The 26,843-nt window shown below is 42.8% G+C and overlaps 1 protein-coding gene across 2 annotated transcripts in view; it reads left to right on the top strand.

Annotated features, from left to right (window-relative positions):
* Positions 1 to 26,843, top strand: part of BBS4 (Bardet-Biedl syndrome 4) — a 71,951-nt gene that overhangs the window by 27,630 nt on the left and 17,478 nt on the right. The window contains exons 3-10 of one of the 2 annotated variants that reach the window (XM_067555977.1): positions 6,552 to 6,631; positions 13,975 to 14,038; positions 15,067 to 15,178; positions 15,896 to 15,968; positions 18,299 to 18,352; positions 23,269 to 23,396; positions 24,981 to 25,035; positions 26,480 to 26,548. In XM_067555977.1, the coding sequence (XP_067412078.1) occupies positions 6,552 to 6,631; positions 13,975 to 14,038; positions 15,067 to 15,178; positions 15,896 to 15,968; positions 18,299 to 18,352; positions 23,269 to 23,396; positions 24,981 to 25,035; positions 26,480 to 26,548 (635 nt within the window). The remainder of the gene's footprint in view (positions 1 to 6,551; positions 6,632 to 13,974; positions 14,039 to 15,066; positions 15,179 to 15,895; positions 15,969 to 18,298; positions 18,353 to 23,268; positions 23,397 to 24,980; positions 25,036 to 26,479; positions 26,549 to 26,843) is intronic. The other variant, XM_067555978.1, reaches the window with a different exon arrangement.

The following is a 26,843-nucleotide window of genomic DNA, read 5'->3' as shown; positions in this document are numbered from 1 at the left end:
AATTTTACAGTAACAGAAAGCTCTTGTATTTAACTTTGGCTGGTTTTCCACTAGGGGGAGGTGTAGAGTCAGGAATGTTTGCTTTTTGTTTAACACTGTTTATTTTTTAGTTTCATTCCAGTTTTTTGTGTATAGTGAAGCTATTAAAACATGATAGTGAGATCACAGCTCTGAATTATGGCTTTCTTGTCAGTATCAGAATTGTATATGATGAGTTTTATTAACCCCTGCTGACTGTAAATAACTAAAAAACATACAGCTTTGTCGTTTGATTTAAAGCTGCTCTGGCAGCAGTTTGCAGAAAAGAAGGAAGGGGGAAGGGAACAGAGAGGATGGCTACAGTTTGGGGAGCAGAAAGGTTTAAAAAAGATCTGTCTTGTCATGTGTGTGCATTTGAATAATCATTGTGTGTGTCATTTTTATATATAAATATACATATACTCTGTGTGTGGTATGCAATATCTAAAATGCCCTGTTCAGTGGTTTTCTATTTTGAAGTATTTTTCTGACAGCATTAATGAGTTTCTGAAGACAGTATGCCTTTGGTTATGATGTCCTCAACCCCGAAAGATGAGTCTGTGTATATCATGGGCAATGTTATTGTACTCATTTTCTTTTAAAGATTTTTCTATATTGTTATAACCTGAATATAAACCTTTGGGTGAGAAGCAGAATCTCTGTGTTAAATCCATCTGCTTACTTGCCCAGCAAGAGATTTCCAAAATATTCACCACCTGCACAGCAGTAGTTTGATTCTAAATCTAAAAATCTCAATTTAAGGGTTCAAAAATTGTTTTCTGTCTACCTTTCGTACTTTATTGGTGGGAAGGCAATCCACTGGATGTTTGAGGAGTTTGTTATATCTCTTTGACTTTGTGCTTTATTATTTTATGTTAACGTTTCTTAAAAGATCTTTGTTACCATTATTACCATTATTATTTTAAAATTCACTGCACTGGCAGATTTGGAAGCTGAAGCAAGAAGGAGAAATGCACAGATGTTTGCAACCCTCTTCCCCTCCAGGATTTAAATAAACATGGCAATGAAAGCGAGAGGCTTGAATCTGGAATATCGCCACAGTCCTGCCCACTAGTTAACAGTCCCCAAACTACTTGACAATTCTGAAAAAAATATTAGCTCCATTGTCTTGCTCCAGTAGATTAAGAAATTACAATTATTGCTACAAGGCTTTGGAGCATCTCTTGAATTTCAGAACGCTTATGGAATTACTGCCACATTCCAAACTCAGTTTAAAAATAATATTAATGTTCTAAATGAGCATGTATGTATTTCTTTCCTCCACCATGTTTGATCCCTCTGTGGGGAAGGGTGTCTGTATGAATAGAAGCTTGCTTCTTTATAATTGGTCAATATGCCCCAAACACTGGATTCTGGCATCCTTTTTTATTACTGACGTGTAATATGTCAACATCGCAACTGCACTAGTCGCGCCCCCCTCCTCTTTGTGGGCAATGTCAGTAGAGAGGCCATGAGACGAATGGGCCACGGTGACTGAACTGACCTATCACAGAGCTGGTCCATCCACCCGACTCTGGTTATGGTCAGATCAAAGTAGAGCACTTATCTTTTTTGACAGCCTTCCCATACCATCAGTGCTCTAATTCATTTTAAAAAAAGAAACACCCTACACAAAGTCTGCCCCCAGGGAGCAGAGAGAGAAAACCACCTCTTTGTTTAAGGTTTCTGTTGTCATTAATTTTGTGCAGCACTTGGCTGCCATGGTGACAAGTGCTATATAAAAGCCTCAGATAACTCTGTTTAAGGTCAGCTTGGATTCACCTTGCTACAAGTGGCATTAATTGTAATCTCTGCAGCAAAGGTGGATTAAATGGGTCATGGGGACTGAATTCTCCGTTCACTGCTAACATTCCCTGCAGAACTGGTTTGAGGCACCTTCCACTAGAACTAATTTTTGCCACTTTTTTATTTTTAATTTTTGCCACTGAGGGCAATGTTACTTGTGTTACTCTACTTTGATATCTCAACATGTCCTCCACGGACTCCTGTGGACATCACCATGTCACTGCATGCACATACAATGGCGCGGGGCCCCCACATGGGGGGGAAAAAGGGTACACTTTACCGGGGCCCGGAGTCCCAGGCCCAGGCTGCAACCCCCATTACCATGAGGAAAAAAATGTTCATGGCTCTTGAGATTGTATGTATGGGATGAGGGATTGTGGTATGTGTGTGGGAGAGGGCCCGTGTTACAAGTTGGTACTAGGCCCAAAACAATTATGCTTGGGCCCTGCATTGGCATGAGTTCAGTTGGCAGCTAAGATTTTAAAATAATAAAAAAAGACTCTGACAAAAGAACTATTCTGTACATTCAGGTTGCAATCTTGGCACCACTGAAGTCAATGGCAAAACTCCCATTGACTTCAGTGGGGCTAGAATTTCAAACTGAGATGCATTGGGGACAAATTCATTCTTATTATAACCCCATTAACAAAAAAAAGTAGTTACAGGAGGGATGGACTTTGCCTATTATGCAATTTCTCTTAATTTTAAAAATACCTAAAAGCCCAAGCTCCTATTAAGCATTGATTGCATGGTTATTTTAAAATGTCGCCTTTTTAGTTAGAACTGGGCAAAAAGCAATTCAATCCATTTCCAAATTGAGTGTTACCTGTTCTCTGTAGTTGTACAACTGATCCATTTTTTTGAACTACTTTTTCTCTTGCTAAAAAAAATATATGGGTATCAAAGTGTATACTAAGTGTTAACCCATCTGGATTTTTCCAAGGTCTGTAGTGCAGTTGCCAAGTTTCTTTTCAATACAGAAGTGCTGTTGGAGCCAGTACAGTAATATACAGAGGGCTTTAATTTCAAGGCAGAATCAAATGCACAAACACACACTCAAATGAGAGGATTAAAACATTTAATGGAGAGGTTTTAATTCTGAACTACTTCTGGCTATTGGTTTAGTTTATTGCAATAAGTAGTTAAATCAGCGGCTGTGAGAAACTTGGGTGCAGTCCCCACTTGATGATGGCTGGGAAATGAGCATACTAAGACTTCTGCTTATTATAAATAAACAGGATAGCTTCCCTGTTATCTTGTCCTCCTCCTCCTTTGTTTATCTTCTCTGCTGTCTCTCTCCATACCTCTAGATTGTAAGCTTTTGGGGAAAGGATAATAGTTTTATCACATGTGTACCATGCCTAGCATAATGGGACCCTGATTGGGACCTCTGGGTGCTGTTGCATACAATTACAGTTAATAATAAATCCTGATTTTGAAATTAAGTTCTCCTCTGTTTGTACTGTCTCCTCCTGCCCCAGAGTTCATGTCCTGGGATTTTGGGTTTGTCCCCCCATCTTTTAACATGTCTTCTGTGTAGTGGTTCTCTCTTCCCCATCTCCTTGTGACTCCTGTTCACTTGCCTCTTGTCGTGGTTGGTGGCCTTCCTCCTAGTTTTACTTCAAGGCACTAAAGCTTGGCTTCCAAAGCTCATTGCAGGGAGAGGAGAGGGAAGGGAAGGTGAAATGGAGCAGGGCTAGGAGTATCTTAGATGAACAGAGATGCTGGGGGAGATGAACATACTGAATGGGGCCATGGTGCTGCCTCAGTTCTTCATCCAGTGAAGTCAGCAGCTGAGAGCCTGGGGGAAGGAGGCATCTGTGAATCTATTCCCAAGAGGAATGCCTAGCCATCCATTGATCAACGCTCCAAACTGGAAAAATTAAGGTCCCCCATTCGGCTGGTGCAGATGCATGGTGGGAGAAAATGTGAGGGCAGGTAAAAGGTCAAATTGAAGGCCTGTTGTAGCCGTGTTTACAGTATAATGTACTTTTTGGCACCTGCCATCCTCTCTTTAGAGGATGATTGCTGCTCTGGGAATCATTTTTCCTGATATCTCATTCCCTGTATTTGGAGCTTTTTGAGCTTTCTCTCTACCACTCCAGTTGGTTCATAAGTTTTTAATTAAAACTGAAGGGTGCTGTTTAATGGTTTGTATATAAATATGCTGTAATTACACAATATGAAGAATCACAAATAATTTAATTGTGTGTGGAGGTTTTCACAGAAGGTATGAAGTCTGAGTTTTAGTCCTGCGAGTAAAAATCTATAATAGGGCAAGCAAAATGAAGAGTGATGCCAGAGTCCTGGAGATCTTACACTGTTCTGTCTGTGTCTTTCACTACAATTAGTTCCTTAAAGGAACACTGTCAGAAAGAAAAATCACATAGGTGGAAATGGGCTGTGCAATTAATCACTGGCCACCAAGAAAGCGGTGAGTCTGGGTGGATTCCCCTTTGGATTCCATCAAACCACATCAGAGAAACTGGCATCTGCGTTGACTGAAGTATTTAATCATACGTTGATGCCAAACTCGCTGCCTGATTCACTGAATGAGACTAGCACTATTGTAATCCCAAGAGAGAAGCCTAGAAGATTAGGGAGAAAGTCACGGACCAGTTTCCCTCCTTAACACACGTAGAAATTCTGACCAACTCTGACCTGGGTGTTAGACAAACTGCTTCACAGAGAACAGTCTGTTTTTGTCTGTGTCTGGAATGGTGTAGAACCAGTGTGAGCATGATAAATGTGCTCCACTAAACCTGGCAAGGGCCCAACCTCAATCAGTAGTCTCTCTCAGTGCAGGGAAGTCAAGAGTATGTGTTTCAGACTCTAATCAGGGTGGGATTCCAAATACATTGTATGTGTGTCAGGTAGAGGTCTCCTGTGCACTGCTATAATAAATATTTCTGATCTTCTTCATTTGAACTCATTAGAGGGTTGAAACCTGGTGCCCTCTCTGACCTCTTACTGCAACTCTCACTGTTAGGGTTAAGGTATTATGTTCAGATTGTTTGTGTGCCCTAACTGTGCATTTCCACACCTTAACATATTTTGATTTCTTTTAAGCTTAACTCTGAATTTCCTGGGCTTAAAATGTTTGTTTTTTTGCAGTAATAAAATCATCCCTGTAATGTATTTTATCTTGATATGTGCTGTTGTTAACTCTCCTGCCATCTTAACGTAGCTTTGTCTGGGAATATACTGTGAAAAGCAGACTGCCTTTTAAAAATTCTTTCTAAGTGGTGCTTGTAACACAGCTAGAGAAACTTGTTAGCTAAGTTTTGGGAGTGGGGTGGGTTGTTTGTTTTTAACCTGTGTTCTTTAAGTACTCTCTGCTTCTCACGCTTTGTAACTGTGAGAGATCGCCACAGTGGCAGTACAGAATGCAGGTTTCCTACTTGTTGCAATTCATAAAATTAAAAGTAAATTAGTAAATTAAAGTTAAAAGTTTCTAAAAGATAATACTTGGCTCTCCTGACATGACTCATTCCAGTCATCTGCTATATTTCCTCTTCCTGGTAGCTGATCTTGACCTGTGCTCGAAGCTGGTGGCAGTTGAGATGGAAAATTTAAAGTGATATACCTATCTGTTTGTGCTGTGCTTATGAAAGCCAAGGGCACATCTCTATTTGACAGTTGTATAGTTGGGTATGCATTGCACAGGGTGGGGGTAGGGAAGAAGGTGTTCCAGCACTCTATCATCCTTGCAGCTGCGGCTGCTGCAGCAATCTTTGCCTTACTTTGCTTCTATTCTTCTGTCATTATATTGACTTGCAAACATTTAGCTTTTTTGCCAGTTGCTATGGTTACTTCTAGGCTACCAGCATCCAAACTGCAGAAATGAGTAACAAATAATATATTTCAAGTCTTAAAGAAATGCACAGCAGTGGGCTAAACTTTTAAACCCAACATGAACATTACCAGCCAAGCAATACCAATTTGAGACTTGCCATAATAACTGCTGCAGGCTCCTTATAATTGATGTACTGGAGCACATTTCTCTTTCTTCTTCACTACATCAAATATTTTTTTCCATCAGTGGCTTCACCGTATCCCACACGTGTGATCTTTCCTGATCTTGCACAATTTCAAAGAACTAAGTTTGACCTCTTTAAGTTATTCACAGCTTTCTTAGTGTGTCGATTCGCCCAAGTGGCTTCTGCATCTGTGGAAGCCCAAAACCCAACAAACCATTGTGGGTATTAAATTACAGTGTATGCAGGGCATTGGCATTGCTTGCTCCAGCAAGCTGCACCGGAAGAAGCAGACACCTCATATCTTAGGACGTGCTGTTCTGATTTTCAGCAAAAGAGACTTATTTAGTCTAAACACTGAACTTATGTTGTGTTCATCAATTTGGAACTTCTTTTCAAGTGACGTGATTTCTAACACTGAAGGGCAGACTCTAGGCTTTGAGTCAAGAGACAAGTAGCGCTCTCTGGTGCAGTTCTAGTTTAGGATGTCCTGCATGTGGAGACTCTCCTCACCAAATAGAAATTTTTCTGGCCTGATGCATGTAGGGTGACCAGATAGCAAGGGTGAAAAATCAGGACTTTCTTTTTTTGGAGGGGGAAGGGGAGAGTATAGTTGCGTATATAAGATAAAGCCCCTAATATCAGAAGGGCCAGATACTATTGGGGCATCAGATCATCCTAGATGTGTGAGAGTTCTCTACTGCATCATTTCTGAATGTTGTGCATATTCTGCCAATGTTTTCCATACAGCCCCAGAGCTACCAATCTTGGAGAGAAGGAACTGGCTGATACACCTGCACTATATCCACAAAGACTATGATGCATGTAAGGTAAGAGCTGATCAATGGGAAATGGTTTACTAGCTTCATTGTTTAGTTGCTAAGCCAGATCTGCATTTTCTGTAGGAAGTCTGTGTTGTGGCAAACATGTTCGGATAGGGTCTCAGCCAGTGTTAATGTGTATAGCTCTATTGACCTCAGTGGAGCTACGGCAATTTAGAGCACTCAAGGATTTAGCCGTCTGGTTAGGATTTCTAGGTATAAAGCTTAAGAGGAAAAAATGGTAGTTACCTATGAAGAGTAGTTTGGAAGAGAGTAATATGGGTCCCAATCACATTCTTTTCTGAATTGGCAGAGAGAAAATGTAGGTAAAGCAAATGTGAAAACTACTTTATCCACACTTAGGCCTTGTTTACAAATCTGTACATGGTTAAGTTCTTCAAATGCTTGCGTATGTCCATTCACAGTGTGTATGGGCATGCCTTGTGTGCCAGTGCTAGAGAGTTTTCCCTAGTGGCAACCATAGGCAGTGCTGGCCCAAGCTATGGTCTGATCTGGCAACAGCCCAGGGCGCCTGATTGTATGGGGTGCCAAAATGACTGGCCGGCTTACATAGGCGTAGGTCTCGAGATGCTGGTGGAAGTTTTTCCAGCGGCGGTGAATGACGTGACGCGAGCTGCTGCCAAAAATAAGGATGCTGTCCGTTTTTTCGGTGGCAGAGAAGGACCTGGCGCATGATGCGAATTGCCACAGATCATCAGGATGCTGGTACTTTTTACGGCGGTGGGTAGAACATGTGCACACCCTAATCAAATGTGATGCACACACCTATGCCGGCTTATCAGAGACGTGCAGCAGCAGCGGAGCTAGCAGAGCCGCATCCTGACCCGATGCAATTATAATGTCTGCCCCGGGGCACAAGAATGGCTCGGGCCGGCCCTGACCATAGGAACAGCCCCATTCCTTGCTGCATTCGTGCTCATTACCATCAGTGGTCAGATCGTTGGTGCTTTCTGTGAACTATTACTTGATCTAACTAGTGTTACTCAAAAGTCTTTGAATTTCTTTTCTTTTCTTTTATTCCTTTATAATTTTAAGTGTATATTTTTAAATTTAGCCTTATTTTGGGGATTTTTCCAGCTGGCGGGTCCCTAGGATTCAAACTTGCCTAGAATTCAGGAAGCCTACACCTGTTAATGATGCTCATTCCACCTGCCTCAAGTATTTGGGTGAGGGCCACTTCATGGCTTCAAGATGAGAACAAAGAAGCTAACGGAGGAGTGACCCTGATGTATTCTTATGAAGGCTGTCCTTAAACCAATGTTAAAAGCCACCTTGATCATCTAAAGGAAGCTCTTTGAAGACTCCTTCCTGAAGTCCTTCTGGTCACAGAAGAGGTCCCAGAAGATCCCCATCTCTGGGGTGGTCCTTTTCAAGGCCTAGAGAATCAGAGTCCCAGCCTCAAAAGCACAAGCAGAAGTCTGCATCTGGCTCCTCGAAGTCTAGTGTGCAGGCCTCTTTCACAGAGGGTCAGACAGGTACCAAAAATAGAGTGTACCTTTTGGCTTGCCACTCCCTGGTCCCAGCTCACTCAGAGACCTGAGTCGTCAACTTCGGTGCCCTCTCAGGAACTATCAAGATTGGCTACTCTGATGATGACAGAGCAATCTTCTCTGATTACTGCAGGTCAGCAGCCCATGTTGGTATCAACTATGCCAGAGGCTTACACCGCAGCTAGACACTTAGACACTAGACCTCAGGCTAATGGGGGCCCTGCAAAAATAAATCCATAATTATCTGTGCAGGGGAGCTGGAGGATGCCCCGTGCAGGATGCCCCGTGCAGGCATGGTGAGCCTGGGGAGAGCTCTGGGTTCAGTGGTGAATGATCAGTCACATGAGGCTGGGGGTGAGCAATGCGCATGCTGCAATTGGAGCCACGCCGAGGCCATGTGACCTCCATACTCCCCTCCCTGGCCAAACCACTCAGGCTGAGCGGTGGCTCTGTGGAGGGCTGGCGTTCCTGGAAGTGCCACAGCACTCAGCGGCAGCGCGGGTGGGGGGGGATCCCGTTGAACTCCAGCCCATGAGTGCCGCGCCCAGAGGCAGGATGGCTGGAGTGCCCCCGCCATGAAGGACATTGTCCTCCCTGGATATTGCGGCTGCCAAAAAAAACTTTCTTGCACCTCTGGCTTCCCTCCTTCCAGCAGCTGGAGCGGACCGGGACGCCCACGTGTGGGGACAGAGCCCAGGCTGGGACGCGTTGACCCCTGAGTGTGCCGCGGCCCCTGTAGTCCTAATGGGTTCCTCTCCGTGAGCCTGCGCTGGCTGCCTGCTCCCCGCTCCTGCGGTGCTCTCTTCTCTCCCGGGTGCTCTGCTGCGGGGGCCGCAGGCGGGCGGAGCCCGGGTGTACAGCACTCTGTGGGCTTCTTGCCTTCCTGGCTGGCTGAAAAGGAGTGAACCTCACAGAAGGTCCAAAAAGGAACCGCGGAAAGTCAGGCCGTGGCTCTAGTCTGGGGAAGGAGCGAAGGGCCCCAGCCCCCAGGCTGGGGGAGAAACCCCCGGCTGGGGCTGCGCAGTAAAGTCCCAGGAGAGGTGACAGAACGGGGCTGATCCCCCTGTGGGCACAACACTGGGAAAGCTCCTGTCCAGTCTTGGCAGGGGAAGATACAGATAAAGGGAGGCAGCGAGGAGAAAAAAGACTCTCATACAGGGTCCACAGAAATGTTTTAGAATTGTAATTGATGTTTCATGCATGTTAGCAGTTCCAGTCTCACATCCAAGGCAAGACTGTCCAGGTTCTCACCAACAACATCATAGCAGTGTTATACGTGAACAAGCAAGGTGGCACCAGGTCCAACAGCCTTTGCCAGGAGGCAATCAAGTTATGGAACCTTGTTAATTTGGAGCTCAGTCACTCTCTATGCATCTCATCTACCAGGTGCTCAAAATGGCCGGTGCACCATCTGAGCAGATCCTTGAACTTGGATCCAGACCTCTCTCAACATAGAGGGACTTTCACATATGGGCTTTCTGTCCATGGACCTATTTATGACTCTGTCAAACAGGAGTGGTCCTCATTTTTGTTCCAAGGCAGGTCATAGCCCTGGGTCAATACTAAATGCTTTCCTGTTTCTGGGGGACAAGGACCAGTGTAAGGGAGTGAAGGTGGATCAACTCCACCCTTTATACTCTCGCTCATCGCACAGGGTGCTAGACAGAGGGAGGGCCACCCCTATACGTAGCACTAAGGAAAACTCTCCAGCACCGGTGCACAAGGCACATACAAACCTGTAGTGTAATTGCCTAATGCAACCCATCTTGAAGAACAACAGTTACTCTTAACTGTTTTTTCCCCCCAGTTGGCTCTCCTTACTATCAGACTTTTAAAAACTCAAAAATCACAATGAATACAGGCCTCCCTTTTTTTCTAGTGACACATAGGTTTTTCCAGATGATTATCACCCTATTCCATGATGCAGAGTCCCTCAATAGTATTCAGAGACAACAGAAAGACACTTGCATTGAGCAAAACACCTCCCATAAGAGAGAGTAAGAGGAAAGGTCTTGGCTTTGCTTGATTGAAGTTCATTCACTTTACACATGATATGTTGCACCTTTTGATATCTCTTCGGTTTGGTGAATAGGTTGCAACTGTTCAGTGGTGCAGAACTGTAATGCAGAGCAGACAAAGAGTACAGTAAGTCATTTAAACAGTATGTTCTCTAGACAAGATTAACACAATCCGTTAAAGGTGACCTGCAAAGGGATAGAAGGAGTTTGGACTGGTTTTTGTTTGTTTTTTCCTTTAGAAATATCAGGGATGTCAGGTCTTGGATTCCCTTATCTTTGTTGAAGAACGTCTTGGATGACTCAGGAATGTGGACTAGGAGCTCACTCAGCTATTAATTGAAAGAGCTGGGTGTTGAATCCTTAACACAGAAAGCTTTTCTGTCAAATCTTGGAGTTAAAAAGGTGTAAACAAAATCAGTTCTGGATGTCTGAATAAAAATCAGTTCACCTCTCTATTAATCTGGTTGTACTTTGTTGATCTTTCTGGTGTTTTTAGACCTACCTGTCCTGCAGTCATCCATAAAATCCTACCAGGTAGAAAAGAGCTGAATTTCAAATGTAAAAAACAAGCAAGAAAATAATTTTTTTTAAAACTTAGCGTTTCAATCCATTATTATTCATCACAAAGAGGAATAAATCTTTCTTTTCTTCGCAGTAGCTCTCAGACTGGCCTTTGAAGCCCCAATAGTCTGCAGAGTCCTTGCTGGTGGCTCACAAAATGAAACGTTGAGGACAAAGTCAGGAGGGCTGGGAGGGGCCACAGTCCACAAAAGGTTCTCCTTTTCTCTCTTGCTCATGCATATGCTCATCTGCACACACTTGTGGGTACATGCACACAAAGCAGTCCCCAGAAAGAAGTATTTGAAGGTCTAGCATCTTAAAGAATGAGGGAATAAGTGGATCAGCCTCTCCCACTGTCACTGGCCCTGGTGAGCTAGTCCATTGCAGACTTTGAGGTTTAAATATAGTTTGGGTTATTCCTTAGAATCCATTATTACTCAGATATTGATTGAAAGAACAGTTGCCCTTTCAAGGCTTAGCTAAGAAATGACTCTGACCTGTAACACCAAAGTGAGCTCTAATGGCAACAAGTGTTCCTTTAATCAGCTCTCAGAGAAAGGCATCCTCCTTTGCTTTAGTTCTTGACTTCCATAACTTGACTTGAATTCTGCCTGACTTTTTCCCCCCAGGAAACCTGTCTATTAAGAGTTTTTAAAATCCCCACATATACCAATGATTTAAGCATCAGTGCAGAATGACTTGTTCCACCACCCGCACCACACCTTCCAAAAATGAAAGGGTTAAATTGTTTAGTACTTTTACAATTTCACTCCCTCCAATTTTGTTTTGGTGTTTTTGAGTTTTTAGGTGAATTTTATTGCTTGTTGAAGTAAGAGACTGATGATACTAGCTTGACTGTTAAATCCTGATGTCCTGGAAGCTTGCCAGATGCAAGACAAACTTCTGTACACAGCCCTAGGCAGTGACACCCTCTGCTGTTCCTATACAGTCAATTGCATAGGCATTGGTGCCAGACTGTGCAGTAGTTTTGTGATGCAGATACACACTAACCCAAGAGTAAACAGAGATCATCAGTCAGAGACTTCACTTTGAAATCCGCTCTTCATGTATGCAACTTCATAGATTATTTTGCAGCTTCAAATATAGTTTATTCCTCCTTCACCCATTTTAAAATCTCCTCTGTTTTCTATTACACACAACAAAGGAATCATTAAAATAGCTACATATTTTTGATTAATTAAATTCATCCTGTTTGGTCTTGTGCCAATATTTCTAACTTCTGTCAGCAAGTTAAAAGGAAAATTGGGGAGGAAAAACTGGGATTATAGATCATTGTCTTTAGCACAAGCATTTTTGCTATGTGAGTTTTCCAGGTTTAAAGAATTAGTCAAATATTTCTAAGAAAGAGCTCTCTATTGCCCTCTCTTGCTCTAGGAGACTGATACTGTGTGGATAGAAAAATGTGCTTCCCATAATCAAAGAGGGGTATTTAGAAGTGGCCGAGAGATCTGTTTACAAACATCTAATACTAATCTAATCTGTAAAAGCTAAATTACAGATTTGTAGGAGGAGTCTGTTAGTTAAAAGATTAGCAGATATAAATCCAAGGGGGAAGGGCAGCCTGGGGTTTCTCTTCTCATGTATTGTCTTGCTCTCTCATTCTTGGTTTTCCTTCCCCTTGGATCTTAGCATATCCATCTTCCATCCATGCATGCTAAAGTGAGAGCCTCCTCATTTTTGAGCCCCCCAAAACATTTCACAGTGATCAGGTTTCTCTGTAATAACCTCCCTACTCCTTATGGGGTAGATTTTAGGTCAGTTCTCCCTCACCCTCCACCTTTATTCCCAGTCCCTTCATTCAGTTCCTGCCTTGAGATGGGGTTTACTTGTGCTAATAACATTGCTGGTAGGAGTATCAGAGCAGCACCAGTTTACTGCTAGGCTGGCAAGAGACAAAGTCCCCTTCCCACCTTTCCCACTCCAATCTGCTTCACTCCTAAAGCCTGTTTGTGGGTGAGGGAGAAACCTCAGATCCTTTCCCTGTGATAGACGAGTGCAATCAATTCTTACTCATACTCTTTGTTCTCTCAAAGGTCCAGTCTGGTTTTTGTAATTTTTTGATTCTGAGACATGACTAGAGTAGAGTAGAATGAAATCTTCAGATCAGCTGGCACTATAAAGTATCCCTGACCTGTCATTCACATGAACATAGCCAATAAGAGTTTGACACTTTTATCGGCTCCTTCCTCCCCTCATTCCAAGAAGTATCATTTGTTCATTCTGCTTTCATTGACTCCATTGCAGCTGCTCCAGTTTAATTAATTTCTTCACAAAGGGCCTCAAGTGGAGGCCTCTGTCAGCACAGGATATTTTTATAGATTCCATGTGGCATTTTCTCTGTGGAATATCTAATTATCTTTGGCAGCAGGAATGAAGGAAGCAATAATAAAAGGGCCACAGTGCTTTCCTAGTCCATTTCTCCCATACAGGCTGTGATGGGCATCTATTGTAACTTTCCCTTATAGAGCCCTTCTGTCTTAGATTTCTTCTCCCTCACCCAGGACTTCTACAGTTTCTCAGGGCCAGTCCTGTTACTGCAAAAATGCTGTGTGATGGAAGTAAACATTCTTGGAAAGCGGAGACCTGCAAATTACAAGTATTGAGAATTTCAGTTATGGTTCTTGATAGCACCATAGTTAAAATTATGGAAGTTTACAATATTAATAGCACTGGAGTTTATCCCCTGGAATTCTCTACAGCTGATGGGTGAAGTGGAAACATTTATTTCAGAAGTCATTTTTACAGGGCAGTTCAAAGCACAAACTCTGATTGCATGAACATATTGTTGTATTGCATGCGGAAGTTACTTAGTGTCACCTTTTTCTGCTTCATAAGTAGAAGGAAAGCAGCAAGAGCAGTGCATTAAGCACTGTATGGTGTTTGTTTTCAAATTCAGTTTGTTAAATTCAGGGTAAATTAAAGATTGAAGATATTGTGCCTTTGTTTAATGAGCACTAGTGTGTAGTATATAGTTCAGTTAATGACAGTACATAGAAAACATGCTTTCCAACTAGATTAGGGTGGATATTTAGCCAGGCTGAAATAAACATCACCTTAAATGTACAGTTTCTTTTTACTGAAACACTGATATCTGAAGGATTTTTAAAGGTTTTTTGTAAACTATTATTGCTGTTACTGGATTGCTTATTTCTTTAATATAAGGAAATAATGTTCAACTGTCCCACAAGTGCTCTGTGAATTTCGTTTGATACAATTTTACCTGTTCTCTTCATTGTTTCAGATTGCTATCAAAGAGCAACTCCATGAGACACAGGGAATGTGTGAATATGCAGTCTATGTTCAAGGTATGCCAGATGAAGACTGAAAATAATCTGTCATCCTTAGTTACTTCTGGTTGGAAATGTAATTGCCAGTTAAAAAAAAACAAACAACCCACAAATCTAAGTACCATATGTGAGCTCTAGCAGAGCGTATAAAATATGCTTGAGTGCATAGACATGCGATAACTTCTGAAACTTTTCTGTTTGCCAGGTTTAATTTTGAAATCCAGGGTTATCACTTTAATAAACAGATGGGGGTTGGTTTTTCTTGTGAGTACATGGGTTTTTCTTGGTGACCTGATATCTTCAGATTTTCCTGGAACTACTGATTATAATTGGCCCTGTGTATTTATTTGACTGTGTCATATGAAATGTGTTTTCCTTTAAGGATGCATTAATGTCCAGTTGTATGGCATCTTATCAGCCTTCAGTGGCTGCTGTATTTGCTTACAGTCAGTACATCATCAGTACCAATTCAGTGCCTTGGAATTCAGACATAACCAGTGACAATTCACTGCCTTGGAAAGGTCTTTTCACTTTCATAACAATCTCAAACCACCCTCCGTTCTTTAGAGCACCACAATCTGTGTTACAGAAGACATGAGAAGAAAGAGATTTATTTTGTAAAGGAACATGGCCCGGAAGGCTGAATTTTCTGTGTCATGTTGGCAGAATACAGGCAGGGGATGATCAGAAGGTCATCGGTGGGCATCAGTGCTTCAGTTCAAATTGCAGCACACTGGACCATTTCAGAGGGTAGGGGAATTTCAGACTTTCTGTTAAGGAAAACTTAGGGCTTCTTCCCTCTAAAGTGGTTTTAAGTCTCCTAGGAAACACCTTTGTGTCTCTTGTGCATCTTAGTTCAGTCAGCACTGGCACCTCAGCCCACTCAGACATGAGCTTATGATTATGTTGCTGTAATGGAGGGAACAACTGAATGGAAATTATTACAGTCCATCTGTCCTCCCTGTGCAGTCCAGGCTTGCCAGTGATGCAGCTTTTCTTCTCTACTGGATAATGGACTAATTTGCCTTGTGTATGTTGCTTTGCAGCCTTGATATTTCGCTTAGAAGGGAAGATTCAAGAATCTCTAGAACTTTTTCAGACATGTTCCATTCTAAATCCACAGAATGCAGACAACCTCAAACAGGTGGCGCGATCATTGTGAGTGTCATTTTATTCCTACACTTTGAAGTGTCACATAGGACATGGCAAGATTTGGTTTTGTTCCAAACACAAGTTAATACCATTTAAATCCCAAGTATGTTTCCTCATCATCGGCAGTTGGATTGGTTTCCACAGACCAGACCTCCCAATTAAATTAGGATCTCTAGCGCAGTGCATCTGTCTAGTTGTAATCATTGATGCACATTCATGATTTTTTTTCTTCATTGTATTTGTAATACTTGAGGACAAGTAATACAGATGATTAGATCTAGAGCTATTAGTGCCTGTATGTGCTGTGCAGGTTTGTACTACAGAGCCCTGCCTGTGTGCATGTGATTGTGTGCAGGGCACCTGTCTCTTTGGGAGTTAGGCCGCGATCTTTAAAGATAGTTAGGCACCTTTCTCCCTGAGTCAAAGGGAGCATTGCAGAGTCAGTGTATTCATGCCCATGAAGGAAGCACTCACCTTTCTCAGCAGTGATCCTCTGGCCTGCTAGAGATCAGCACTGACTCACTACAAAGAGATCCTCTTCCTAATTAGCTTGTAAACTTCTTTGGCCAGAGATCTGCCACTGGTAGTCTGCAAAGCAGTATGCAGACCTATGGGGTCTGTAAATAATATAATTTCCCCTTGGTTGGCAGGTTGGAGACTGCACAATGTGGCTTCAGGCTAAAAGGGCAAAAAAAAAAAGTAAAAATTGAAATTCTTTCACAGGTTTCTGTTGGGGAAACACAAAGCAGCTATTGAAGTGTACAATGAAGCAGCTAAACTCAACCAGAAGGACTGGGTGAGTGCAAGGCCTTTTGCCATACATGTCATAATTCACTGGAATCTTTCTTAGGGCATAGACCCATGCAACATGTTTGTATTCTGCAGGGAATCAGCCTTCAAATCAAACCCTGCTTAGCCATGTTCAGTTACACGATGAGCTAGATTACTTCAGGGATAAATATGGGAAGCACCTGTCCAGCCCAGAAACCCTCCATTACCAACAGGCTGCACTGAGTATTGTCTATCTGTAAAATTCAGGCCCACTGTTACAGGAATAGTAATAAATATAACACTTCCAAGTAGGAGAAGAGCTGAAAGAAGAGCTCTACAAAGAGCAATGAGTGTAAAGTGAGCTGGCGAGAGGTGAGGAAAGAGAAGCCGTGGTCCACAGCTCCTTGAAAACAGTCTCCAGGAGAAGTGCTTTGTTTCTGCACATGGTTTCTCATACAGCAAGCCATTAATCATCTGCATGCTTAAAATAAAGCATAGTGGGCCTGATTCCTGAGGCTCAAGCACCTGCAGCTTCCATTGACTTCACATGTGCCTTTAGGTGCTCAGCACTTCTATAAATCAAGCCCAATACGTATGAGTATTTTGTACCTCTCTCTTCTTCCACCCCCTCTGTGCTGAACCACAAGGAAAGCTTTTACCTGGGGCTGTGCAAATGATGGGTGTTTCAGCTCACTGGCAATTCTGAAAAATCTAAAAATAGTTTGTGTTTTAAAAAAGTAAATGAATACTTTTGGGTTGAACAAAATGTTTCATTTAAAAAAAATTGCAATGTTTTAACATAAACAAAACATTTTGACTTGGACCATTTTTAAACCTTTCTGATTGTTTTAAAATAAAAGTAAGGCAGTTTCTACATGAAAAGTCATTTCCAACCAAGAAATTAAAACGTTTTGATTTTTTTTAATGTTCTTTTGGTTTTCTTGGACTGAAACAAGTTGGCAAAACCAACATTAAAATTTGTGAAACATTCTGGGATTTTCAGATCTGCATTTTTACCTGGAAAAAGTTTTGGCTAAAAATTGTCACCCAGCTCTGCTTTCATCAAGTGGATTGCCTTTCAACCCCACTCTTTCCAAAGTCAGGAAGTGTGACTGCAGTATATGTAGACATACTCCAGCCACCTTTGATCTAACTAGCTGAAGTAACAATAGCAATGATGCCATATGGTGGTCGGGACAACTAGCTCAAGTATGCATCCAGGGTCTAGGCAGGTGGGGCTAGCCCATGGAGCTGCAGTGTCATTGCTATTGTTACTCGAGTTAACTTTGATCTAACTAGATTAAAGCTCATTTGGGAAGTGTGACTGCAGCGCTTGTAGACATCCCCAATGGCAGTGTAGACCTACCACAAGTAAACTGTATGTGGCATGTGCTGGGTTTGGCTTTAATCCTATTGTTTACTGCCTGTCTGGCAGGCATCGACAGGTATCTCCATAACAGGCTCAGTGCTGGAGTCAAAGTTGATACTTTCAGTTTTCTTGTATGGAAGCCCCCACCCAACTCAACCCAGCCTTGAGTTGCTCTTTGTGTCTTTACCGTCTTCACAACTGTAGGGGCTGTGTGTTGGAAAGGGCTATTCTGTTTTGATGAGGGCATTAATATTTCATAGACCCTATTCTTCCTGTTACAGATCTACCTAGTGACTAGAGAATTTCTGCTCTGGTAAAGTGGGGTAATTTTAGCAGGGGAAGAATGGAAACTTAGGGGGGTGCTCTACTGCTTGGCATTGCTCCTCACGTCTGCCAGAATAGGAGAAGATAGCATGTACCTTGTCTGTTAACCAATTCTTGGCAGTGAACTTGATAGAGTTAAATGTTTCCTTAGTGCAGCATGTTTTTTTCCTTTGTTCCACCATGGTTAGGATGCTGAAAGAATCCCAGCCTCTCTGGTACAGAACCTGTATTCTGGTCAGCTAGGCACACTTTCAAATTGTCTGGTTCGACCAAATTTCACACACATCCCCTGAATCATGGGGTTTATCACATGCTAGGGATGTTTTGAGCGGGTCTCTTGGTATAATAGGGGTCACACATGATGGCTTCACTTATCCCCACTGGGAATCAAGTGCAGTCTCAGCCAAGTAGAGATCCCTTTGCACAGCCCATCCCACTCTGGTCCATCTGGAAACTGTCCTCACTACTCTCTCGCTGTCGTCTCCCCTGGGATGTACTCTTCTTTAAGATGAGGATTATGCCAAATAGATTATCAAAATGGCTGAAGAGTAGAGAGTTCAAAGCCCATGGAGGTTCCCATCCAAACCAATAACTGTTACTAGTCTCTTTCTGATTATCCAGTGTCAAGTTCACCCTTATGCAGCTTTTTCCTTTATGCTTAGGAGATCTGCCACAACCTGGGCATGTGCTACATGTACCTGAAGCATTTCAACAAGGTAAGTTGAGTGTTTGTCTTGTCCAAACAACATCAGGGAATTCACTGAGAGCTTGTCTACATGGTGTGGCAATGCTCACCTACATATGTACTAACTGGTCCATGTAAACCCTGCTGGTGTGCACTGAAACTTAGACTCAGACTTTAAGGTCAGAAGGGACCATTATGATCATCTAGTCTGATCTCCTGCACAACGCAGGCCATAGAACCTCACCCACCCACTCCTGTTATAGACCCCTAACTTATGACTGAGTTACTGAAGTTCTCAAACAATGGTTTAAAGACTTCAGGGTACAGAGAATCCATCAGCGAATCCACCAGCGAGTGACCCATGCCCTATGCTGCAGAGGAAGGCGAAAACCCCCCAGGGTCTCTGTCAATCTGCCCTAGGGGAAAATTCCTTCCCAGCCCCCAAAATGACTATCCGTTAAACCCTGAGCATGTGGGCAAGACTCACCAGCCAGACACCCAGAAAGAATTCTCTGTAGTAACTCAGAACCCACCCATCTAACATCCCTTTGCAGGCCATTGGGCATATTTACCGCTAGTAGTCAAAGATCAGTTAATTGCCAAAGTAGGCTGTCCCCTCATCCCATTCCCTCCATAAACTTATCAAGCTCAGTTTGAAGCCAGCTAGGTTTTTTGCCCCCACGGCTCCCCTTGGAAGGCTGTTCCAGAACTTCACTCCTCTGATGGTTAGAAAACTTTGTCTAATTTCAAGTCTAAACTTCCTGATGGCCACACTAGGGAAGATGTAGTGTTCACCAGCATGGTCTACACAGGCCAGTTAGTGCGCAACAGGTTGGTGTGCTTTAGAATTCACATCCCTCTAGTGCACATTACCTCACCATGTAGACAAGCTCTGAGACATCACTATAGACCTGATCCTTTTTTTCCATTAATTTTACTGATAAAGGGATTACATCCAATGATAGTTTGTTTGTCAAGTTAGTTTCTTAGCTGTTTCAAATGTTTGATATGTTGTGATAATCGGGTCTACAAATTTATCCTAAATTGTGAACTCAATTGTAAGAAGTGAGTTTTATAAAATAACAATAAATGTTGATGTGAAAAGGTACAAAAGGAAGACAAAAATCTGAATTAGTCCAAACAAAAAGGCCTGCAGACATAACTCAAAGACTGTTAAGATCATGTCTAGTAAACAAAAGAAGTGAGGGACTGGATATCAATGAACCAAAATAGGTGTGTTGGAAATTAGGCCTAATTAGTGGAGAAAATAATGACAGGCTAATCTGCCCATAACTTGGCTTTTGGGGTTTTCAAAGAGATTTTGAGGGATGAAAATTGGCAGAGGGGCTACCACAATGCTGGCCGACAGACAGACAGGGAAGGAGCAAGCTTCACCATCACAGCTGCCATCTCCACTGTCTTTATGGACCCTGGACTTTCTTCATCCTAATCCTGAGATGTCCTGACCAGACTAAGCCAGAAAGAGTGACCTGGATGACACTGCCACCTCCATTGGCTCCAGCTAAATCCTGAACACTACCTCGGATATGAGACTTCATCTGCCCGACCCCCTTTCTTGTGTGTTCTTTTCCTGCCCCCACCTTATTTCTTCTTTTCCCTGTCTTTCTCCTTTTGCTTCTAAGAAGAGTCTGGCTTAGCCAGCCAAGACTGAATATTTAGCAACACTGCTGTAAGTCTGTGACTGGGAAGAGACAGGTAAAAGCAATTCTTTAAATAGCCTGATGCTGGTACAAGTCTGCCAATTCTCAGAGTAGCTGATAAGACGGTGTGCCATGCCTTCCAGCAGCGAGATTGTAAGGGAGAGTCAACACCAGAGACAGAAGCTCTATTTCCTACCTTTGCTATTCTTTTCTTTCCCCTTTTATGTATTTGTGTCTTGTTTTGCCTTCTAGGAAACAGGATCAGACTTTAACGACAGCTCCAGCCCATCTCAACTAACTCTTCTTTTCCCCCAAAAGGAGAGTTATTACCATCCTTAATACCATCTAAGAGACTGTCAAAGAAGGGGGAATTTCCTTCTAAAGACTCTCTACAGCTAAAGGGAAAGGGAACAGGAGATGTTAAAATGAAAGCCTTACTTAATACTTTTCATTTAAAATGCTTTAACTGTTTTTCCTTCTTTTGTTGAATATGTGCTGAAAGGTTACAAAGGATTTTTAATGGGGTGTTTGCCATGGTGCTAAGCAGGCTGAGGTCTCTGCAAATGAAACCCCAAACCTTGTTTAAAACTGTGTAATGTTGCACATTTAGCATGTGTCTACACTGCAATTAGACACCCACGGCTAGTCCCCATGTCAGCTCACTCGGGCTCATGGGACTCAGGCTACGGGGCTGTAAAATTGCAGCATGGACATTTGGGCTTGAGCTGGAGCCTGAGCTCTGGGCCCCTGCGAGTGGGGAGGTTGTTTAATTGAAGTGTAGACATGCCCTGAGAGTCATGTTAACACGTATGGTTCTTTGGGCCCATTTATTCCATCTACATTAATACCACAGAGCTCATTGTTTATACACTCACAAGGGCAGCTATGTCAGTAAAATGCTAGCATTCAACCCTTTACAAATCAGCCACTAGTGAGTCATTAACTAAAAGATGTGTTCCACTTTCAATGTTCAGCGTGAAGTGAGGTTTGGAGTTGGCCAAAAGGGGATGGTGGACGCCTCCCAGGCCCCGTCTAGACTAGAGTTCTCTGTCATGCTATCAAGATTGACATTTCACTCAAGTTAACTAATGGGACTGAATGCAAATGTAGACACCTTCCCAAATGTTTGTGGTTTACTCTAGGCTAAGCCAGAGAATAAACTTCATTTCCTATTTAAAAAATTTGGGTTGTTTATATTTGCCATTGCAATTGTAGTAATTAACTTCAGTAAATTGGCAATAGGTGAACTTGGGTTACAAAGCAACCAAGAACTCGAGTCTAGACAGGGTCCAACAGGCCATGTCTGAACTAGGATTTTCCAGAGAGTATTTCCATTTTTAAAAGAAGCCTCATCATTATGAGATGACACGTACAGTTTGTCTCTCTAGCTGGATAACAAACCACACTGACACCCAGGGGAGGCTTCTGTTTCTACAAATATAGGGATGATTTTCTAGCCTTATGGAGGTGATTATAACCCTTGGGATGTAACTTCTGCTGTGTTGTCTGCCTGAAGATGGGAATGGTCTAAGGCTCAAATCCTGGCCCCAGCATACACTCCAAGCAGCTAAGCTCAATGGTGGGAAATCCTCAGGGGCTGAGGGCAGGATTTGGAGGCCCTGGGGACCATGTTGGTGGTAACAAGGAACTATGGGTCCTGTGCACTGCAGAGCAGCCGAGGTTGAGAGGCTCACCTCTTTTCCCTGCCTTCATGGCTTGGGCTTGCTAGCCATGCAGAAGCTTCTTCCATAGGAAGCCTGGAGCAGAGGTCACAGAGCAGCTCAGCTGCTGTGAAGTGGTTGGGTGAGGGTGGATGCATTGGCCGTGTTTTTGGGGCTTAGCAACTAATAAAAAAAACTCCTTGTAAATTTGAAATTGGACTCTCAATCTCCTTACACTCCCTCCTAACATATCATTTCATGCTACTCACTTAGGTGTTACTACATGGCTGTGCATGATGAGATCTGAGCTGCTGGGGTTGGTTTTGTGAGGTGTACGTTTTATTTGGAAAACAGTGTTTCAAGGGACTGATGGGTTCCCAATTTGACGTTCCCACTCCCTACCTCTAAAAATGTAAAAATTCCTTTCCCAATAAATCTCTGGCAGAGAGAAAATATTGCCTGCTACCTAAGGGGAAGGCTGTAGTCATCCTAAAATCAGTATTTGAATTACACAATCTAAGGGCATCATCAAGCAGGCTTCTGAACTTCTAGGGTAGTGGGCTCACTGTGGCTGTTACAATCAGTATTGCAGCAAGGTTGTATTTAGGCCGGGCATCCTTAAAACTGCTTCTATTAAGAATACTACAGCCTTTGTGTCTGGCTCATGTTCCTTTCCCTATCATTGCAAAGCAACAGCGAAATGTTTAAAGGTAGGTTCATATTTGGGACCTGCCATTTGTGATGATATCCCTTCACTTGTTTGGGTTCTGGGGAAAATATATGTCTATAAGGCAACGGTTTAAAGAAAAAAGCATTTCAATTTTGGGACCTGCTAGCCTATAAAGTATCCCATTACTCTGACAGACTTACTGGCTACCTCTGGGGAGGGCATATATCTTACATAACATCACATGGACCTATAAAATATAATGAAGCCCCAGGAGACTGCTGGCTGTTTAACATTTGTTGGTAATGAATATCCAGTACCGTGTAATTCCTTTTCTGTCTTTTACCTCGTCAGCATCTCTTCTTTTAATGTGCCATGTGCTAGAAAGCTGCAAACTTTTATTGCCCTCCTACTGGCTCAGCGCAGGAGGAAGCAGAAGATGTAACAGTAACAAGAGTTTGGAAGTGTTCCCCATTGAAGGAGATTTACATATGCCTGGCTGGTGCTGATGAATTCTTTCTGCATTTACATGGCAATCCTGGCTTTTTGCTAGCATGAGCATTTTGCAGAGAAATAAACTGTAAATGCATATGTTACGCTAACAAACTTAACAGCCCCCAAGGAATCTCAGGTTCTGTACAGGAACAAACAGGCCTCTGTGTATCTCTTGGTAGATCAATATGTTTTGATTTGGCTTGAAGTGCTCAGCTCTGTGTTTCTCCCTCCCTAAAAACTCATGACTCCTGTTGCAGAGCTCATTTCAGCAACCACCTCCTAGGCTGGGCTTTTATAATAAGATTTCTCAAGCTTGGCTTGAGCCTTTGATCCCTTTCCCCTCCATGCTAGTAACACGTGGGTTGGTGCTCAGAGCTGACAGCTTTTGGGTCATTGCTTCACTATGAACTCTGCAACCCCATTGATTTTACTGTCTCTGTTCTGTGTGTGGTTTTATGTGTAGGCAAAAGACCATCTGAACAATGCCTTGCAGCTCAGCAGACATGACCTGACGTACATGATGCTGGGAAAAATTCACCTGCTGGAAGGGGAGACCGACAAAGCCATTGAAGTCTATAAGAAAGCAGTGGAGTAAGAATCACCCCACCCCCACCCCCAGGAGAATGTTGATTGGTGAATTCAGGACAGGAATGTGTGTGATGTTTTTAAAATGGTAGTGCTTCTGGACAGATTTGGGATGTTCCAACTGTGTGACCATCTCTGTTCTTGGCTCCAGTACTCTTATTCCAGCTGACAAAGTGTCAGGGACAGAGGTACTTCTTTGAGGCCATTGCCAAGAGAAGAGTGGAAGACAAATGAATGGAGGTGCTGGCAGCAAATGTACACAAAAATCACTTCTCAGATCCCAGGATTCATGTGCCAAAGCCTGAGACACAGCGCTGAATGATTGCCGCTCACAACCGTCACAGCTCTATTGTTGGCAAGAGCAGTGAGCAATCAACAGCCATCTTGAATTTACTGGATTGTCATACACTTCACTGGGTGAATTTTTTGTGCATGAAAGTGAGGGTCTAATAGCCTAGCTAGAGCTGGGTGAGTTTTACAGCCTAACCCCTCAATCTTGATCTGCATTGCCCCACACCAGCTAAATTAGCCAGTGGTTTTGCATAGTGGGCAAACGCCCAAGAAAGACACTGGGAGTTACTGCCGCCCATTGGAACTGTGCACACAGCTAGTCTGTGCTACAGCATCCTGCTGTTTTTGTTACCCCCTCCCCTCCTGTTTCCCATCCACCCTGTTGGTGGTGCTTTAATTTTTTATTTATATTTTCATAACCAAACACAGAACAAAAAGACAGCCACTGTCTCTAAGATCTAAGTATGCCTCATCTATTGTAGATTCCAAACTTTGGGGGAGGGGACAGTCCTTGCTTTATTTTTGTACAGCACCATGCACAATGGGGTTTCAACATGGTTGAGATCTCTAGGTGTTAGAACGATTCAGCTATTAAATATTTTTATTTATTAAGTCTTCTTGGGACCTCAGCTGGGGTTTGAAACCTAACTCTCTACATGAGCAGCTAGTTCATTAGTATGCGGTGCCCCGACCTTTTTTTTTTTTTTTTTTTTTTTTTTTGCTGTTGATTACTCATCATATTTGTTATCTGCTTGAAAGACCTTGGCAATAGGGAGGATTTTTAAAGAGCCTACAAAACTGCTGTGTGTACATGTAGGTAGAGTTAGAGATGAGGGCTTGAGGATCACAAACTGTAACTGGAAACACATGACACATTCATTGGGAATGTGTCTTTCTGATTCTTAGTTCAGCTGAATGGGGTATTAGTGTATGTTACCCATTATCGCCTGCATTCTGCCTTGGGTAAGTGGTTAGAGCAGATCTGTTTCCAGCTCTGACACTGACTCACTGGGAGATTTTAAGCAAACCATTTGACCTCCTACACTTCCGTTTACCCACTTAAATACTACCTACTTCCCAGAGGGGCAAGAGGAGTGATTAATTTTTGTAAAACATTTTGAGATGCTCAGATATAACATGTTACATAAACACCACGTGGTGGTGGTGATATTATTAGTTGGTTATATTAGCAGTAGTAGCAAGGATATTTCTTGCATTGAGTGCGATCTCACGGGTTCCATACTTCACCTTGTGTTAGTGCTGCCAAGACACTATAAAACTTTTGGGTTTGTATTTCAGATTTTCTCCAGAAAACACAGACCTTCTTACGACCCTGGGTTTACTCTATTTGCAGGTACTAAACACTGTCGGCTACTACATGGATCTAATTATTGTTTAAATGTCCTGGCAGTTGTATATGGCGTTAATTTCTGTTCATCTCCATGTGAGTTTGACATATTTCTCAAAAGGTCACACAGACAAGATAGAGCTTGCTCATCTCTTCCTTCCTCATTTGGCTCCTGAAGGGAAGTAACTTAATTTCCTGGTTCTTAGCTAGAGCAGGAATTTTATTGGGCTACTGCCCTAATTGTGTTACTCATCCTCCCAAGTACAATAAAACATGACTAGTCGTTACCTTATTTCTGGGGAAGGAGCTTAGCAAGTTAGTCTCCTAGAAAAGCAGCCATGAAATTGTTTAATGCTAATGCATCAGAGAAAATCAGAATTAATGTAAATAACACAGGCACTTTTATCACTAGGGACTTGGGTCATGAGTGAAGCTCTCCCAAACTACCACCTCACTGCAGTATTTGGTACAGCTGCCATCCTCTGCTCAAGGAGGCTGTAGGGTTCTCACAGCAAGAGGTGCTGCAGGCCAAGATTGAAGGGCATCAGTAGAGTCCAGGAGGGAGCAGGAGAGGCAGAGCAAAGGATGGTGGCTGGACAGAGTAGCATGGGCAGAAACGTGCACATGCCCACACTATGACTTCACTTGTTTGTGGTGTAGCACATCCCTGGACTCCAAAATTCACTCCAGACATCTTGCCAGTCTTGACTGTGTCCATGAGTCAGAGAAGGGTTAGACACCGTCTTCAGTAGGCACTGGTGCAGTTGTGCAGGGAGCAGGAAGGTAATGGAATTTGAATAAATTCATGGACCAACAAGAGACACCATGGATTGAATTTATATCTTAATTATACCAGCGTAATTCCTGAGGATTTCCATTGAAACCAGTAGGACTTAAACACATAATCAGGGTTAGCCTCACTTCTGCATGGGCCAGATTCTGCAGTGCTGCTGAGCACTTTCAACTCCCATTGGCTTCAGTAGCTGAGGGCCAGTCTAAGCAGATAGACTTTGGGGCATTTCTGTCCAGAGAAGGGCACTGGAGAGGGCGTGGGGAGGGAAGGAGGGAGAGAAAAGTGGTCAAGGAATTTGTGCTGTGGCTTATGCTGCACAGGAAGTTAGTCCTTGCTCCTTTGTCCTCCCTAGAAAAAGCTCTCCAGATAGCTGGGAAATAGGAACTATATGGAAACTTACTTTCTGGGCTAGACAGTCTGAGTCAGGTTGAGTGGTGTTCCCCCTGTTATCAGCTAAGTGCTAGGAATCCATTTGTTCCAACTAGTTATGGATTGTGAAGCAATAACACTGCACACATGAAAGTGTAACTGCAAGAGAATAAGGCTAACTCTTCTGAATCCCTTGCTTTAAGTGATATCAGTTTATCTGAATGCAGTGCATTCTCCTTGTTTAACCCTTCTGTGTCTGCATTTCTAACACTCGTTTGTTTTTCCCAGCTTGGAGTTTATCAGAAGGCATTTGAACATCTTGGAAATGCACTTACATACGATCCCAGCAACTATAAGGTACCATGAGGAATACATACAAGCCAGTTTAGTGATGACATTAGGCCTGTATAAACTAATTCTAGTGCAAAGGTTTCCCTGGGTATGCCCAGTACCAGAACATGGGGTAGGAAGCTTGTTCCAAAGCATATTTCTGTGCCCTCCAGCTGATGGAGATACAGGATGTTATCTATGGGGCCTGTTTGCTTTTAATGGCAATTTTTAACAAATGGAAATTGCTTTTCTCCTACCTATTATTTCAAAACTGTTGCAAGTCATCAAGAGAGCTGTGCACCACGTTCCTGGGAATTCACTG

The sequence above is a fragment of the Emydura macquarii genome, unplaced genomic scaffold, assembly GCF_026122565.2.
Source record: "Emydura macquarii macquarii isolate MOO-44397 ecotype Brisbane River unplaced genomic scaffold, CSIRO-AGI_Emac_v2 contig_1644, whole genome shotgun sequence".
Classification (NCBI taxonomy): Eukaryota; Metazoa; Chordata; order Testudines; family Chelidae; genus Emydura; species Emydura macquarii.
This window is presented reverse-complemented; position numbering and strand designations above follow the sequence as displayed.